General features: G+C 43.9%; 1 protein-coding gene across 2 annotated transcripts in view; it reads right to left on the bottom strand.

Annotated features, from left to right (window-relative positions):
• Positions 1-3,274: 3,274 nt before the first annotated feature.
• Positions 3,275-18,663, bottom strand: part of RASEF (RAS and EF-hand domain containing) — a 40,489-nt gene continuing 25,100 nt past the window's right edge. For both annotated transcript variants that reach the window (XM_083464892.1, XM_083464891.1), the window contains 8 exons: positions 17,480-17,714; positions 15,962-16,099; positions 14,468-14,615; positions 11,685-11,766; positions 10,302-10,416; positions 9,254-9,373; positions 8,770-8,846; positions 3,275-6,643 (listed from right to left, as the gene is read on the bottom strand). In XM_083464892.1, coding sequence (XP_083321018.1) covers positions 6,538-6,643; positions 8,770-8,846; positions 9,254-9,373; positions 10,302-10,416; positions 11,685-11,766; positions 14,468-14,615; positions 15,962-16,099; positions 17,480-17,714 — 1,021 coding nt within the window. In that variant the 3' untranslated portion in view covers positions 3,275-6,537. The remainder of the gene's footprint in view (positions 6,644-8,769; positions 8,847-9,253; positions 9,374-10,301; positions 10,417-11,684; positions 11,767-14,467; positions 14,616-15,961; positions 16,100-17,479; positions 17,715-18,663) is intronic.

The following is an 18,663-nucleotide window of genomic DNA, read 5'->3' on the forward strand; positions in this document are numbered from 1 at the left end:
AACCTCCCCTCCGACACACAACGCCATTTCCAATGCCTAACCACCAAACCTTTCAAAGTTGTGGTGATTTGCTATGAGGTAGGCGAAAAACCGGGACGTGGGTGGCGCTGTGGGTTAAACCACAGAGTCTAGGACTTGCCAATAAAAAGGTCGGTGGTTCAAGTCCCCGCAACAGGGTGAGCTCCTGTTGCTCAGTCCCTGCTCCTGCCAACCTAGCAGTTCTAAAGCACGTCAAAGTGCAAGTAGATAAATAGGTACCACTTTGGCGGGAAAGTAAACGGCGTCTCCGTGTGCTGCTCTGGTTCGCTAGAAGCAGCTTAGTCCTGCTGGCCACATGACCCGGAAGCTGTACGCCGGCTCCCTCGGCCAGTAAAGCAAGATGAGCACCGCAACCCCAGAGTCGGTCACGACTGGACCTAATGGTCAGGGGTCCCTTTACCTTTAGGCAAAAAACCAAGTGGCTGGAGCCAACCTGCCAAGTGGGAAAAATTCCTACCAGGCCCCTTGGGCAACCAAGGTCCATAGCAAGGTCAGGTGCTGAAGCAAAGCCTAAAGGGCGGGTGGGCAGGTGATCTGAGGAAGCTGGGAACAAGGAGGAGCTTGTAGGGTCTGCGGCCATTTTACATGTGAAAAGGATCTAGGAGTCTTGGTTGACCACAAACTTGACATGAGCCAACAGTGTGACGTGGCAGCTAAAAAAGCCAATGCAATTCCGGGCTGCATCAATAGGAGTATAGCATCTAGATCAAGGGAAGTAATAGTGCCACTGTATTCTGCTCTGGTCAGACCTCACCTGGAGTACTGTGTCCAGTTCTGGGCACCACAATTCAAGAAGGACACTGACAAACTGGAACGTGTCCAGAGGAGGGCAACCAAAATGGTCAAAGGCCTGGAAACGATGCCTTATGAGGAACGGCTAAGGGAGCTGGGCATGTTTAGCCTGGAGAAGAGGAGGTTAAGGGGTGATATGATAGCCATGTTCAAATATATAAAAGGATATCATATAGAGGAGGGAGAAAGGTTGTTTTCTGCTGCTCCAGAGAAGCGGACACGGAGCAATGGATCCAAACTACAAGAAAGAAGATTCCACCTAAACATTAGGAAGAACTTCCTGACAGTAAGAGCTGTTTGACAGTGGAATTTGCTGCCAAGGAGTGTGGTGGAGTCTCCTACTTTGGAGGTCTTTAAGCAGAGGCTTGACAACCATATGTCAGGAGTGCTCTGATGGTGTTTCCTGCTTGGCAGGGGGTTGGACTCGATGGCCCTTGTGGTCTCTTCCAACTCTATGATTCTAAGATTCTATGATTCTAAATGGCTAAACCACGCTGGAGTGCGTGACGCGGGCCCAGGACTCCAATGACGCAGGGCAGGCGGCCATGCCCCCCGCCCCTGCAGACACGGGAAGCGATTCCCACTCACAACACCTCCCCTCCGGGAAGAGGAGAGGCTTTCCCACAAACCGTTGATTTGCCCCCTTGTTCCCGGTGTAGGTCTTCACCCACTTTTCCCTTCTTTGCTGGCTGGGTGGGGGTGCCATTTTGTGGTTCGCCTCAGCTGCCAAAATGTCTTGAGCAGGCCCAGCCAATGAACGAAGAGTCCATATTGGATTGGGCATTGAAAGATGAAAAAGAGCAAAGGATTGCAGGTTGGGCATCAGGGTAAAAACAGCTACTGCAGCACCTGGACTTTTTGGGAATATGCAAGTTGTTGGGCTGCAACTTATTTCACATCTGAATTTATCATTGATGCATCTGTATTTTGAAAGGAGTGGCACCTCTTTCCGCAGTGTGTATCTGGGTAAGGAAAGAGACTTCATGAGGAAGGGAAAAACCTGTCCATTTATCCCCCCCCCCAAAAAAAAAGGTGTACTGCATAGTACTGGAGAGGACAAAATGCAGTTTAAAAAAGAAAAAGAAAGAATAAAAACTGCCATTTAAAAAACTTCTTTCTGCTCTGAAACATGAAGCCATTTAGATTCAAAATTATGTCTGCATTGATAATTTTAGTAGGGACAAAAAAAATTGCAAGAAAAAAATTGGGAACAGCCCTGCCTTTAGTTTCTTTGTTCACTCAGGTAAGATTACCAACTGGTATTTTGTAGTGACTGCTATCTACCCTCTAATATGTTTTTTAAAGAACATACGCAAGAGGAGAGAGGGACAGGGCCACAGGCAAGTTAAATCTGCATTCACTGTAGATCAAGAAGCCAGTCCTCACTCACACATTCGGGTGCACACCCCAACCCACCCATAGTGTGTTTGTATGCGTGTGTACGTACATTATACATGGGATGAGATAGAGGAAAGATAATCGCCCTCTGTCTCTCTCACACCTCTCCATCCACCCATCTGTGTGCACATTGTGAACGGATGAGCAGGACATGTGGAAATATGGTTTGTGGAGGGTGAACTGAATTCACAGGGAGTCCTCCACCTCCAATCCATCCACACAGATGAGCAGTGAGGAAACAGCTGAGTGTTGGGGAAGCAGGGCAGTCGCATATTCATGTTATGGCGCAGAGAGGTGGGGTGCTGTTGCACTCAAGCGGGACTGCTGAGAGGAACCAAGCCACCTGCCAGGTGCTGGCAAAGCTTCTTCAGATGTGTAATAGAGGGAGACCCTTCGCCATCTTATACTTAAAGAAACAAACATCCTCCTAATTCTCTTGCCGACTCCTCTCAGAAGTCACTGAGCATCCATACACAGAGATACAACTTTGTCGGGGGAGGGGGAAAATACACGGTCCTGTAAAAGTGAAATGAATCCTAATTCATTATTTAAATGAATGAATGAATAAGTGCAAAGACATACACTTAGAATGAAAGAATTTTTTAGCTCAGGAATTTGTTCTGAGCACCAGTAGACTGAACTTACAGTCCTATACCAAATCAATCAATCAATCAGTCAATCCACTCCTGATTAATATCCTCCAGCTTCTTCTTCTTCTTCTGTGGTGGGGAGGTCATGTGTTGTCATCATGTTAAACAATTAGGAGCCAGAAACCAATGCCAATATACTTCAAATCACCTAAAGGCCCACCAGGAAATCCTAGTTGAGATTCTGTTCACCTCTGACTTACAGAACAGAGTTTCACATGGTTTAATTAGGCATGCTTACTAAGAGGGCAATCCTAGACTGGAGCAAGTCCCACTGAACGCTTAAGAGTACTTAACTTCTGAGTGGGAAAAACATAGGATCGCAATGTTTGCAACTACCTAACAGAACCATATTAGAAAGACTTCAAAAATGACATTTTCAATAAAGAGAGTGCTCATTCATGTTTTATAGAGCATTTTAATTCTAAGACATTTTGGTGCGGCATATTTTGGCTCATAAAAACTATTGGCATGTGTTTAAAGGCCAGCTACCAAAGCACTTTGCTAGCAGATCAATTATCTAAGGAGGCCAAAACACAAAGATCATTGGCTTTAAAAACAGCAAAACACAAAGATCATTGGCTTTAAAAACAGCACGGTATGTGTTAACATTTCAGAAGCTAAAGACAGTAAGTGACAGACAATGGTATTTAAGTGCTAAATGCATAAAAATAAATCTTATGTACATAATTTATGAGAAACAAAATCATATAAAGATTTTCCATCGAAAATAAATATACATGTATATGGTAACATGGTCACTAAATAAATAAAGACTACTTTTGCAGTTAAGACTACAAGTACTCAACAAATCAACAAGAAAATTAGTTGTACAAAGTGGCTGAGTTCTGCTAACCAAACATATGGGCACAAACATATTCAGGACTGACATGTCCCAGTCCAGTGTCCCACATTGTGCAATGAGTTGCTGTAAGTGGAGGAGAAAGGAAAAGATCTCCTTGCACTCCAGAAGGGATGGGGGAACCCGCAGTCCTCTGGTGTTATTGGACTCCAACTCCCATCGGCCCCAGCCAGCAAGGGCAACAGTCAGGGATGGAAAGAGTCCAGCAACATCTGGAAGGACACAGGTTCCCCAATCCTGTACTACATTTCATGGCATGAATGGAACCGCTCTTTCCATTGAAAAAGACAGGGACTTCTTGGCACGTGGCAGGATTCGTATTTGCACCGCTCCAATCTATAAAGGATGATTTGCTAGGAAGTTGGCAACTTCAGAAATAGAAACTAAAGTTCCAAAAGTGCAATCATGCTGGTTTAAACTGCTGGCTGTTGCCGAAGTAACAAAACCAGTACTTGGGTTTGGCGGCCCCTGCTACTGTAAAGGAATTTCAAAGACTTGTATAAGCCCTGATGCTGAGTAGTTTATCCTTATTTTAACACTTCAATTTTTGTTTGCATACCAGGTTTGTAACCCATAACCGCGAATGCTTCACGATTACTGCTACTGGTGCTTTAAAATAACACCTAGAAATCTTTAAAATAAATCAACCTGCGAAAACTGGAAATTCTGGGCTAGATTGTTAGGATTTGAGTATAAATGTATGTATAAAAGGAGAACGTGCAAATCACTTACGGTGCTCTACTCAGCACAGATTTGCATCCAAGTTGGCTGAATTACAAACATTTGTATTTCCATTTCACCCCAATTTTAAACATTTCCACTGGTACGTCTGCTTTGAAATATAAGGGTTTTGGTGGTATTTAAGTGTCCCCAATTCTCTGTTTGCAGTTTTTCCTTGGATACATGGCTTACACCAAGATGGAGCACCTGTAGCCCTCCAAAGGTTGTTATCTTTGGCTACTGACTGTGCTGGCTTGTGGCTGAAGGGAACAGAAGTCCAAGGGCCACAGATTGGCTACTCCTGAGCTACAAGTAAAGCACTGCACCCACCCACCCCTCACAACCCAGGCAGTTCTATTGAGACTTGCAGAATTTAGACTAGTTTTCTAGGTTGCTGTAAGTTTCACAGACACGAACAGCTAACAAATGCTTCAATTGCAAACACTTTCCTCACTATGATAAAGCATGGGAAAGCAAAATAAAATCTATACATCTATAAAAATAGACTAGTTTTTATAAATTAGTTATAAGGAAAAAGACATGAACCTATAAATGCAGTAAAATAGTTAACATGTATATAAAAGAGCCCAAGTTTTCTTAGCTCAGTCAACAAACTTTTGCATGTACAAATCTCCACCAACCTCCCGTTCCACAGGTCAGAAAAAAGCCCTCGCTCCAGGTAGTAGTTATCAGTAACAGAGGTCAGAATCAACCTTCTAATTTTGTATGTAAGAGCTTTTGTTCTCCATTGTTTTATCTGTTGGGGGCCTTTTCCTTTCTTTCCCTTTAGATTGTTTGAACTCAGGCCCACTGCAAACTTAACCATTTCCAGGTGAGCTGCAGAGGCTTGGATCAGCTGTTTGCCTAAGCTAAGTACAGACTACTTAGGGTGCAGCCTGGGAAAGCTGCTGATCTAAATCAGTTAGCATTAGAGCTCATTATTTTGAAGGTGGGAAGAAAACACCCATATTTAACTCCACTGCACTATGAGAATACTGGCATGTGGGGAGCAGGTCTTTCAACAAAGGGCACATGACAGACTTAAGCACTAGTTCCCACAAGGGTCATGAGCCTATGCTTGGGCTATACCTCTTGAGATGTGGGATGCACACAAATTAACCCTCTTCAGTAACAAAAATTGGACTATATCCATTGTTAGTCCTCACAGTAGTCATTGAACCTGACAGGCATGACTTACTTTCACCCATGAATTTCAGTGGCTCCACTCTGAGTAGAACGTAGTTGGATTTTCTCCACCCAGAAAACAAGATGCCGGAGGGGGAAAGAGGTTCTAGCTTAGCCTTCTTCAAAACCTGCTTAATTTACATTTTACTACACACACCCTGCAACTGGGAGCACTCCAAAGCTGTACAGCCCAGACATGGGTTCATCACCACAGTGACAGCTAAGACACATTTCATTTATCCTGGTCAACTGACATGTATGGCTTCTGAAAGGAGAAGCAAGCCTGAATGGTGAATTCTTCCCCAAAGTTCCTAAATGACGTCAGGGATGCATGATTAGTTTAGCTTTTGACACAGCCACGTTTTCCTTTCCAATGCAGGTTCATTTGCCTAGAGGTTGACTGCCGCCATGTTTCCTTGGGAACCAGATGCAGCACAGATGCAGCACAGAACTCCACTCAAAATAGACATGGGGCAAGTTTCAGGTTGGGGATGAAATTGCACGAACAGCAGCAAATGTCTGCCAGGAGGTCAGAGAATGGGCTTACTATTTACATGTATATTTCGAGTAAGGAGGATGCCTTGCTTCAACATTTCTTGGGCAGGTTGTCTTTAAAAGGCACAGGCGGTTTGCAGCTGGTTCTTGCACACAGGAACCAATGTCCCAGGAGTGTCTGGCTGTGCTTCTGGACTGAAGGTCCCAGACTCCCTGGCTTGGTTTTGCTCAACAGGGTTCCAAAGCACCTGAAGCTGCTGAATGGATGTGGCAACTCAAGAGTAATGGTTCTCAGGTTCTTCTCTACAGAACACTCTATGCCTAAATCCTTCATTACTCCTTTTCTGCCCCAGCCACAGGAATCTGTTTCTTTGGAGCAAAAAGAGGGCTGGATTGTCTCTAAACACCACAGCAGTTTTTGGTGAGAGACGGCTTCTTTAATGATGTCCCAGTCAGGTTTGTCACAGACTTGTCCTCCTCTTTGTCACTCCTTTTTCGCACTTCTCTGAAAAATAATAGTTTGGTATGATTACTAGCAGACCTGACTACAACCCTAAACCTGCATACTCAACCGAGCCAAGTTTGAGTCTGCTAGCTGCCTTTCACATGCCATGGATTCACTATCAGCCAGGATTTTCTCTTCCTCTCTCTCCCCTTGTTGTTTACTATCTAGCCTCATAAAAAGTTCTCCAACACTTGCACACTATTTTGTGACATTCTGGTTGGCCTAATACAAGCTACTGCTCTAACATGTAGTTGGGTTGCCGTTACTTTCTGCAGTCCTGTGAACGGCTTGCTATATTGGGTCCTACTTGCTCTTGGTAATATAGGAAGCAGGCTTACACCAGGTCAGACTATTAATCCATCTAGCCTGGCAATGTTTGCTCCAGGGATAGGGAAACCCTTTACCCCTGACCATTGGCCATGTCCACCAACATCTGGAGGAACCACAAATGCCCCATTCATGTTCCCCATTCATTCCCTGTTCAGCTCTCATGGTCTCAGAGAGAGATGAGCCTCTCTCAATACCTGCTACCTGAGATACTTTCAGCAAGAGAACTCAAAAGATTGAACCTGGGACATTCCATGCACAATGGCCCTTGCCACAGATCTATGGTCCTTCACCATGTAAAAGTAGAGAAATTAAAATGCAGTGTTATAATCTACACGCTTAAGAGGCTGTGGCAGAGGTGACCAATGTTGTGCCTCACAGATCTTGCTGGTACAGTGGTACCTCGGGTTAAGTACTTAATTCGTTCCGGAGGTCCGTTCTTAACCTGAAACTGCTCTTAACCTGAAGCACCACTTTAGCTAATGGGGCCTCCTGCTGCTGCCACGCCGCCAGAGCACGATTTCTGTTCTCATCCTGAAGCAAAGTTCTTAACCTGAAGCACTATTTCTGGGTTAGCAGAGTCTGTAACTTGAAGCGTATGTAACCTGAAGCGTATGTAACCCAAGGTACCACTGTATTCCAATTCTAATCATGGCTGACATTGGCCATGCTGACGGGAGCCGATGGGAGTTGGTCCAACAATATCTGGAGGAGTCCTCCTCAGATTCCCCTGGAAACATTATTGGAGCAAGCAAATTATTTTCTTCAGTTTGGAAGCAGCCACTAAAGCACCTCTAGAGTTTTGGAGCATGTTTGTTCATGGTCCGCAACCACTCTCAAATATAACCCCCAGAAAACAGGTTTCCCACTCTAGGATGAGCAAAATGGTTAAAATCTCCATTTTGTCATAAAGAGGAGAACATTTCAGGTCTCGAATAATTCATTTAGTAGTCTGAAAATTAGAACTAAGAGGTCTGTTTTCCATCAACTGTTTGGGTTATATAATTGCTCTGTACTTGCTCCCTGGAAATCTCTAATGCACTGCGCTATTTAAAGGGTAGCGCCTGAAAATTCCTGGAAACGAATCATACCACAAGGCAACAATTAACTTTGAATTGATACTTCCAGATAAGTGGATTGTTACACCTCTGCTGCACCTGTTGCCATTGGAAGATAAGGGTTTTTCGCTGTGCTCCGAATGAACAAGCAGCTTTGCCTCTTTCCAGGAATCCCATACTTATTTTTATTTATTCAAGAAGGGCTTTTGAAAACAAAACAGCTTGCCATAAAATGTAGAAAAATGATTCCAGAAATCCCCTAATTTTTTCATATGAAAGGCCATATATTTCAAGCAGCATAGGGACACATAATTTATGTTTGGGTACTGAAACAAACAGCATTTGTTACAATTTGGAAGACAATTATTAAGAGGCTTAGGGTACAGTATGTTCCTTTGCTTAAGGTTTCAAAAGCCCTTTGAGGCTGCTTCCTAAGTTACAAGTTCCTCCACAGAAAGCAATTCCACACAGGAATGCATGAGAAAACAGTGTATCGCTCAGCACATGAAACAAGAGCACATAGGTATTTCACACTTGACGTCCTCCTGGGAAGCAGCTCTCCGGGAGACGCCATCGCATGTAATGCAAGGTTCATGTTCATTTTACACAGAAAGAACATCTGTGCAGATTTTTATGTTTTTAAGACGTGAAATGCCATTTAGCAGATCTGACTCCCCTCGCCAAAAAAGAGAAACAGTGTAAATGGGGTTAAGAAAAAGTAATTCATATCTTTCAACCTACCGAGCAAGATGAAGTACTGCCTCCACAATATTAGATCCATCTTTAGCACTTGTTTCACAGAACAATGCACTGTAGGTCTAGGTGGAAAAACAAAGGCAGAAGAGGCTTATGCACATATGCATGGAAGTTTTCCTTCCAATAAATTAATTAAAAGATATGAGAACACCGGGGAAGAAGCTAACCTACAGGAGGTACAGTTCACTAGCCACACTTGTTTCTGCATGCTTTGAGGTACCTATCTGAATAAAGGTTGCCAAAACATCAGCCAGCGACAAACCATAAATTTTCAGCAAGTTTCAAACTAAGCACTTATTAAGTGTCATCCAATACCAATGTTTTTAAGTGAATTACAATCTCAGTTCTTTATGACTCGACTCTCATAAATCCAAGATCTGACACTATCATTTTAATACATTCATCCAATCCTCCCCTTCCCACTGCCAAGTCTTTCTTGATTGTGAGCGATGAGTTCTGTAGTTCTTACCATGGCCAGCTTCTCTCCATAGTTTATCGGCACACATTTCTGTCCTTGCTCAGCAAGCACCTGGCGAAGATCGGCTTTGTTTCCTACCATCATGATTGGAATGTTTTCATGAGTTGCATCCTGCAAGAACACAGTTTGTTTTCAGTTTTAGGGGTTGCTGGAGCTTGAGACACTAAGCTCCAATTAAACATTTAAACTTCTGCTGTCAAAAAGTACAAGGTCAAATTTCAATGGACGTCAGTTAGATTATACAGGCACATTAATCAAGCTATACTGAATACGGTAACCACACTGAAACGGAATTATCTGATTATAACATTTAAAAACAAAGGGAGTTTCCATTTTAAAAAACAGAAAAGAACATCCCACCTTCAACCCTCCTAGTCAATGTTTTATTTAGCCTTTATTAATGAAAGCAAGTGCTTGCCCTACATTGGTCAAGTCAATACATGAATTGGCTGTTTATCCACGGAAGCAAAAGACATTTCCTGTGACTCACATTGGCTCAGAGCAATGCTTGCAGTTACCTGTGTACCAAAACCCTCTTACAACCTAAACCAGTGAGGAACCATGCCCACTTGTCCCACTCCTGATGTCAGGTGTGATTTGAGGTGGGAGCAGGTGTGGCCACAGCTGTGAAGGAACTGATGGGCACTGACAGGGGTCCCCACTAGGGAGTTGCCAGCTGAGAAGTCCCTAGTGCAATTGAGCATGTTTGCTTTCTCCATTTGGGAGAAGCAGTTTGACTCCCAACCACTTGCTCTACAATGGAGCTTTTCCCCCCTCTGCAGACATCTGTGGAGGAGAAAATGTTGCATCTGGAGAAAGTAGTTGGAATCATAGCTACTTCTTCCAGACTTCAAAGGGGCTCCCTAAAATTGCCAATCAGCTTATTGGCTGTTACAGTGACCTCCTTTGAATTTGGTCAGGTGTCAGTCTCACAAATAAATACAGCACTCCAGAATAAGCTCACTGGATTTAAGTGGGAATCTTATGTACACCGAGTTGGAAGCATACTCCACAGATTTCACATGGCCAAAATCCTTACCGCAATCATATCCACCCATTCTCGTACATTCAGGAAACTCTTCTCACAGGTAACGTCATATAGAAGAAGTACCCCATCTGCTCTTCTGAAGTACGATTTAGCAATACTTCGGAACCTTTTAAGAGAAAGTTACATTTAAAACCACACTAGGTTTTACCACACTAATAATAACTCTTTTGTTGTTATTTTTTCCAGTCAATGAACTCAGTAGACCAGACCCAGAGACCTGAATCCATTTGTTGTGCAGGCAGGAGAAATATTGGCAAGTGGGAGGCACCCGCTAGTCCAAACTGTGGCCAAGTCTTCTAAGATATGAACCCACTTCCAAGGAAACAGAAAGCAAAGCGCCCCTGAATGCTGACGGGTAGCAAGAATTTGGTTTGGATACTATTAGCATCACCATTACTGACCTAGTGCAAGATGTACAAACTTTTGTGCTAACTTTTAAACTTAAGGAAGGTGGCACCTCATTTTTTTAAAAAATGCAGATTGTATAAGCTGCAGTCATTAGGCATTGAAAGTAATGGCACGATTCAAACATTGTTGATGGGGAGCCCAGGACCAGACTGGACTTTAAAGGCTAGCATGCCAGAACTATCCTTAAATTGTACAGATAAAAAACCTGAATGGGAAATATATGTGCCCATTTATACTGTTCTATAGTTAAGGCTATACTGAAAGCTTCCTGAGTTGGTGCAGAGATGCCATCCGGTCTAAAGATGACTTAGTTATTAATACACCTCCACAGAGTCATATGTGTGATTAATTTGGGGGTCTCTTTCCCTCCCTGAAACATGCCACCACTCATGTTTTATGTATAAATGTATTGCATTGAATGAATATCCTGCGTTGTACGAAATAGTTTTAATATAATGGAAAAGGAAAATTGATGAAAACCACGGTATGTTGCCTCAAGGCATTCAGCATCCGAGGCTGAAGGGTTTCAATATAAATGTACTATGATGCACTAGGAAGCCTTTCTGTACATAACTTTCGAGAAATATGGTAGGAATGGCAAAAAAAGGAAAAAGGAAATTTACAAAAATATAATGAATTATATTGATCTTATTGGTTTCCCACCCCCAGATCTTCATAGTAATACACAAGTGGAAAAATGTTTATAGAAAAGTTGCAATCTCCCTGACCATACTGTTAATTAATAACAATCCCAATTCATTACAGCTTACCTACTAATGCATTTTTCGTATTGCATGGATATCTTCAACCAGCTTCACTGCACAGCAGCAAACTCAATCCACTTTTATGCAAGTACAGGTCAAGACTGAGGCTTGCATTTTCACAGATTTGATCTTAATTATTGCTTCTCCCTTTGAAATTTGGTATGAGATCTAACCCCAAGGTACAACCCCAGGTCACACTAACCTCTCTTGTCCCGCCGTGTCCCACAGCTGCAGCACTGTGGGTTCCCCATCAACAATGAGCCTCTTCATTTGAAAGTCAACACCTTTAAAAAAAATACAGAATCCATTATAACCTTTAACAGAGTAGAAGAAAACGAAGGCAGAGGAATAACTTAGTGCAGCTTTCCCCAACCTCCAAATATTGTTGGACTCCCAAGTCCCCATCATCCTTGACCGCAGGTCTAATAATATCTGGAAGACACTCTGACATAACTCTACGACAATTGTGATGACAATATTTAATTTAAGTTGAGGTGAGCATGATGGTGTCCTCCAGGTGCTGCTGAACTACAACTCCCATCACCCCTGTCCATGGGTCATGCTGTCGGAGTCTGATGGAGTCTACAACAGCTGGAGAGGCCCATGCTGGCTACACCGGATTACTTTCCTGTTAATGAATATTAAAATATATGCAGAAATAATTATATTAACTACATTTTTCAATACTTGGCACAGGTATGACACCATTTCCATATACCAGGGGTCTGCAACCTTTAAGACAAAAAGAGCCACTTGGACCCGTTTCCGAAGAAAAAAAACCTGGGAGCCGCAAAACTCATCATTATAAAAATAACTTTTTGTCACTTTTTTATTATTTCTTTGTTTGACCCCTCAGAATTACTCCTCCTCAAAGAAACGTTAAATTAACAAGTTACCTTTTTTTGTGTGTGTGTTCTTCACTCCCCTTCAAAACAGTGACCAGTGTACGTGCCCCCTTTCAATGCAGTGACCAGCGTACATGCCCCTTACAATGGGCAGGTGGGCGGGAAGGTGACGTCGGGATGGTGCGTGACTAACGCACGCACTGCCCCCATGCGACGTCACAGCCAGTACAGCGCCCGCCACAGTGGGGAGTGTCGGGGCGCACAATGCGCCTCCTCCCCTCGCTAGTATTTGCCCCGGAGCCGTGGCAAAGGTGTAAAAGAGCCACATGCGGCTCCGGAGCCGCGGGTTGCAGACCCCTGCCATATACTGATAGTACTTCTATTTAACATAACCTTTAAGAGAAAGAAACATACAAAAAGCCACGGGCATTTTCAGATTGCATAGATCAGGCACGTCCAACTCCCAAGAGACTGCGATCTACTCACAGTATAAAAAGACTGCAGTGATCTACCCATTATTTGTTTGTTTGTTTGTTTTGCTCCAAAGATTGACCAGGGGCACCCCACAATTGACCAGTTGGACATGCCTGGCATAGATTAAAAACTGCATCACTGATGCAGTTACAAGTGAATAATAGTAAGGTGGTTTTAGCAAAGTCAATGTTAAGTGCCCCACCCAGACACTTACAGGTGGACAGGAATGCTGTCTTCCAACAGTGACTCAAATGAGATTCTCCATTAACAGACCTCAAGTGCATTTGATCATTGCACATTTTATCATCTTTACAAAATCCACATGCACAGAATACAGATAACAGAGTAAAAATGTACACCACTTGCAGCAGCTAAAGAAGGACTGGAATACAGTGGTACCTCTGGTTATGAACTTAATTCATTCTGGAGGTCCGTTCTTAAACTGAAACTGCTCTTAACCTGAGGTACCACTTTAGCTAATGGGGCCTCCCGCTGCCTCTGCCTCACAATTTCTGTTCTCATCCTGAAGCAAAGTTCTTAACCCGAGGTACTATTTCTGGGTTAGCAGAGTCTCTAACCAAGTGTCTGTAACCTGAAGCATCTGTAAGCCGAGGTACCACTGTATATAAATGGTGCCGTTCACCTTCACAATACAATTAGCCCACAGGGCTGAGAGTGGGGAAGCCTTTATTCATGCAGAAGTCTCACAATATTTGGCTAATGGCAAGTTACTGGGAGGCTTCATTCCCCATCTCCATTCTAACCATGGTTTCTTCAAGTTTTTGTTGCCTCCTGGATGGCTGTCATTTTCCTCCTTTCTCTCTGCTATAGGATAAAGGGTCCAAACTGTGCCTCTTCCTTTCACAGTAATGGCAGCCAGGTCAAATTAGACACCCTCACTGTATAGCAGGTGAAATAAAGATTAAAAAAAATGTCCAGTAGCACCTTATAGACCAACTAAGTTTGTTCTGGTATAAGCTTTCGTGTGCATGCACACTTCTTCAGATACACATAGCAGGCAGCTGTGTACATCAGGCATAGGCAAACTCGGCCCTCCAGATGTTTTGGGACTACAACTCCCAACATCCCTAGCTAACAGGACCAGTGGTCAGGGATGATGGGAGTTGCAGTCCCAAAACATCTAGAGGGCCAAGTGTAGCAGAGCCTGATTCCTTAACATATGTAGCAGGCAGCTATGTTCTACCTTGTTTTTTCTTAACTAACTACAGGGACAAGGAGCCCAATTTTCACTATAAAGGCAGCAATTATTTACAGAGTCGAACTCCCTGCCAGTGATTCGAATGGAGGTTGCCCCCCACATGTGGTGAGTGGTCTTACAAAATTAGACCCCATTTGTGCCAGTGGGAACTCCACACCCCCCAAGGTCCCTGGCTGCTTAAATAAAAAAGGCTCCCATCCTGAATTGCTGCCTTTACAGTGAAAGTTGCCTGCAGTTAGTTAAGAAAAAGCAAGGTAAAAGGGAGCTGCCTGCTACATCTTACACACATATCTACTGTGTCCATCGGGAGCAGAACACACCCACTGCTGCTTATATTTTAAACCTAGGGTTTTGGCTCAAGCCTCCTTCAAAAGTGATACAATATCACTCCAATCTGTTGTGACCAGGGTGCTGACACCCCAGAAGGGAAAAGTCCGACGAACATACCTAGAGTTGCGCTGGTGTTCCCTCGAAATTCGTTTTTGCAAAGCCTCATAAGGAAGCTAGATTTTCCAACAGCTGCATCCCCAGCAAGAACTATCTTGTAAGCTTTCTCTGAGCTTGGGTATCTGGAGCTGGAGTCTGGAGAGTCCAACTAAGGGCAAACAAACACACGTAAGATTGACATTCATGAAGTGTACAAACCGCCTCTCGTCTACAGTCAACAATCTCATTCCTCTCTTTTAAATCAGAACCAGTGAAGTCGGTGAAGGTCCTGTGTGAGTGTCTGGAGGCGGTTGGAGGATGGCTGGCGGCTAACAGATTGAGGTTGAATCCTGACAAGACAGAAGTACTGTTTTTGGGGGACAGGAGGAGGGCAGGTGTGGAGGATTCCCTGGTCCTGAATGGGGTAACTGTGCCCCTGAAGGACCAGGTGCGCAGCCTGGGAGTCATTTTGGACTCACAGCTGTCCATGGAGGCACAGGTCAAATCTGTATCCAGGGCAGCTGTTTACCAGCTCCATCTGGTACGTAGGCTGAGACCCTATCTGCCTGCGGACTGCCTCGCCAGAGTGGTGCATGCTCTAGTTATCTCCCGCTTGGACTACTGCAATGCACTCTACGTGGGGCTACCTTTGAAGGTGACCCAGAAACTTCAACTAATCCAGAATGCGGCAGCTAGACTGGCGACTGGGGGCGGCCGCCGAGACCATATAACACCGGTCTTGAAAGACCTACATTGGCTCCCAGTACGTTTCCGAGCACAATTCAAAGTGTTGGTGCTGACATTTAAAGCCCTAAACGGCCTTGGTCCAGTATACCTGAAGGAGCGTCTCCACCCCCATCATTCTACCCGGACGCTGAGGTCCAGCGCCGAGGGCCTTCTGGCGGTTCCCTCATTGCGAGAAGCAAAGCTACACGGAACCAGGCAGAGGGCCTTCTCGGTAGTGGCGCCCGCCCTGTGGAACGCCCTTCCAGCAGATGTCAAAGCGATAAACAACTACCTGACATTCAGAAGACATCTTAAGGCAGCCCTGTTCAGGGAAGTTTTTAACGTGTGATATTTTATTGTATTTTTGGTTTTTATGGAAGCCGCCCAGAGTGGCTGGGGAGGCCCAGCCAGATCGGCGGGGTATAAATAATAAATTATTATTATTATTCCTACAGCAGCTTGCATCCTCAATAGACAGAAGCACATGTCTATTCCAAACCATCCAATGGAGTGTCGGACTTGTCTTTCTTAAACAGCTGCCCTTCATGTCACCTGGCAAATGTTTTTAGAAACCGAGCATGAGTTTTTAAATTTCGTGAGGTAGCAGCGTGACAGGAAGGAAACCTGCCATTTAAAGGAATACTAGTCACATATTACACTGATCAAGGCCTTAGATATGTCTAAAGCTAAAAGGGGGGTCCTCAGGCTAAAAATTTCTCCACCCCAGGTCGAAAGTATCTGTTGGATCCCAGTCAATACGGCTTTCAGGTGAAACCTGTGGAGACATACCTGTGGAGACATGACAGGGAGACATTTCCTTATTGAAGCTCCAGAGCTGCTTCGACTGACTGGGTGGGTGGGCTTCCAGTCCAAGACGGTGCCGACGTCATCAGGACTATATACCTCTTCATCTCGGATATCTGGGACCTGCAGAGACCAGCAAGTGTTACCAACTTCCACAATGACCTCAAATTAGCCTTAGGAAGGGCAGAAGTGGATCAAAGCACACAGGAGTGTCTCTCTTTTTTGGAAATAACTTCACACTGCATTTTCAACAGAGACAGGATATAAACATTGCAGCGTGGGGCAAGCGTAAAAAGATTCCAGGCAGGGGGTGGTGTGTGAGAGAGGGTTTCCCCCAAAATATGTACAATGTTAAGTAGCAATAATTAAAAGTCACACTATTTCAATCATTTTGAAAATCCAAATGAAACAATTAGGGAAGCCAGGTTCTAAGGGGTCGTGGAATTTTGTTGGCTAAAAGGGGGCAAGGGTTAAAAAAAAGACTGAGAAACACTGACACAGAGCAGGGAAGGCTATTTTCTCCCTGCCCTCTGATGTCCAGGGTTTGCAACTTATGCATGGCCTTTTCTGCTCAATATAATATATTGTTATCATCAATAATATAATAATCATCATCATCATCATCTTTTATTTATACCCCGCCCTCTCTGGCCAGAGCCGGGCTCAGGGCAGCTAACACCAATAAAATTACAATAAAACAAAATAGGGGGAAAACAAACAAAAAACAGTTTATTAAAATATGTGTTAAAATGCAATTTAAAATGCAGCCTCATTTTAATAGAAGCCCATAAATCAAAACCATAAGGGGAGGGCAACATAAGGGTCAGACCGAGTCCAAACCAAAGGCCAGGCAAAACAGCTCTGTCTTGCAGGCCCTGCGGAAAGATGTCAAGTCCCGCAGGGCCCTAGTCTCTTGTGACAGAGCGTTCCACCAAGTCGGGGCCAGTACTGAAAAGTACTGGTTAAACAACCATACTCAATGAATGGAGATGAGGGGAGGGCGAGAGACACAACGGAGCTACATGGTCTATGGGATGGGGCACAGTACAGCCCCCTTCCATATGGTGTATCCTTCAAACATATGAAGAAGGTTTGCATAATACCTAAGAAGTGGCTTCCACAATCTTGATTTTGGGGGGGCTTGCAAATTACCATAGATGGTTATCATTCTCTCTGATATGTGGGCCTTCAGTAGATCACTGCCATATCAAACATGCTGTCCTTTGTGGATTAGCATACATTTCATTCATGAATTTTATTTTATTTTAATCAGGTCTCTACAAAAACCATTCTGTGTACTCACAAATCAGACGTGTGTGAGCAACCATTCCACAAAATAAACCTCACAGCCACATATTGATTCCTCCCCATTTTGGTCTGTGCATACACTGTAATAAAGACCCAGTGCTTTATTTCTTACTTATATGAAACTGTTGGGTTCGCTGAACAGGTAGCAAGTACTAATTTTGTCTCTTTTTAAAATGCAGTTAAGTCTGGACTTACATCTGTATCAGACGCATCACCCGTAAAGCTTTCACGCAGACCCTGTGGCCTCTGAGAAATCCTTTGGTGTTTAGATTCCACTTCTGAATCATAATCATTTGAATCTCTCAAGGTAGACAAGCCACTGTCAAAGCAGCTTTCGGGCAGGCTGTCAACCTCACAGTTTGTCCTCTGCATAGGGTCACAAAGGGCCAGGGAATCGTAGTCTTCATCCATATAGGACGAATGGTATGACCTGAATGGAGAAACAACATTCCATAACATTGGCTGACAAAGTTCCTTATCTACAGCCAAATATTACTGGTGTGCCCAAGAGCCACAAGACAGAAGAAGAAGAAGAAGAAGAAGAAGAAGAAGAAGAAGAAGAAGAGGAGTTTGGATTTGATATCCCGCTTTATCACTACCCTAAGGAGTCTCAAAGCGGCTAACAATCTCCTTTCCTTTCCTCCCCCACAACAAACACTCTGTGAGGTGAGTGGGGCTGAGAGACTTCAGAGAAGTGTGACTGGCCCAAGGTCACCCAGCTGCTGCATGTGGAGGAGCGGGGAATCGAACCCGGTTCACCAGATTACGAGTCCACCACTCTGAACCACTACACCACACTGGCTCTCACTGCATGCCATTTTTCTGCCTTTTCAGAACAGCCCAACTGCAAGTCCTGCTTCCATTTCCCCCACTAATCCTACTCAGACACACATACACACACACAATCACTCAAGCTGGGCCACTGTTTTGAGTTCTCACTCTACTACCTTGGAGTCTCTGTTACCACCACCCTCTCATTTTCCTTTCCTCATCACCTCTTAGTTCAAATCTAATGCACATGGTTAATGGTCTTCTAATTTTGAATCACAGAGTTGGAAGATAGTTTCCAAATTCCCTGAGATATACTTTGCTAAGGAAACATTAAAGAAAGCATAATGGTAAACCACTGGAGGACTGGTTAATGTTTTGGCTTTCTGCAGATATGAAAAAGTTATTCCAGTTCTTCACTGAACAGGGAACAATGCACGTTGAAGAAAAGAAGGTTGCAAGGACCTTGCTCTGAAGTTCAATGAACATTTACTCTCCTTGAAGCTACCGCATGATATTCTAGAAACGCTTGCAGTGCCAACCCCAAGTTTGCAAAATTATTCATCCGGGTAGAAATGCCGAGAACAGTTAGTGTATGAGAAGTGCTAACT

This window comes from Podarcis liolepis (genome assembly GCF_965112155.1).
Source record: "Podarcis liolepis genome assembly, chromosome: 11".
Classification (NCBI taxonomy): domain Eukaryota; kingdom Metazoa; phylum Chordata; class Lepidosauria; order Squamata; family Lacertidae; genus Podarcis; species Podarcis liolepis.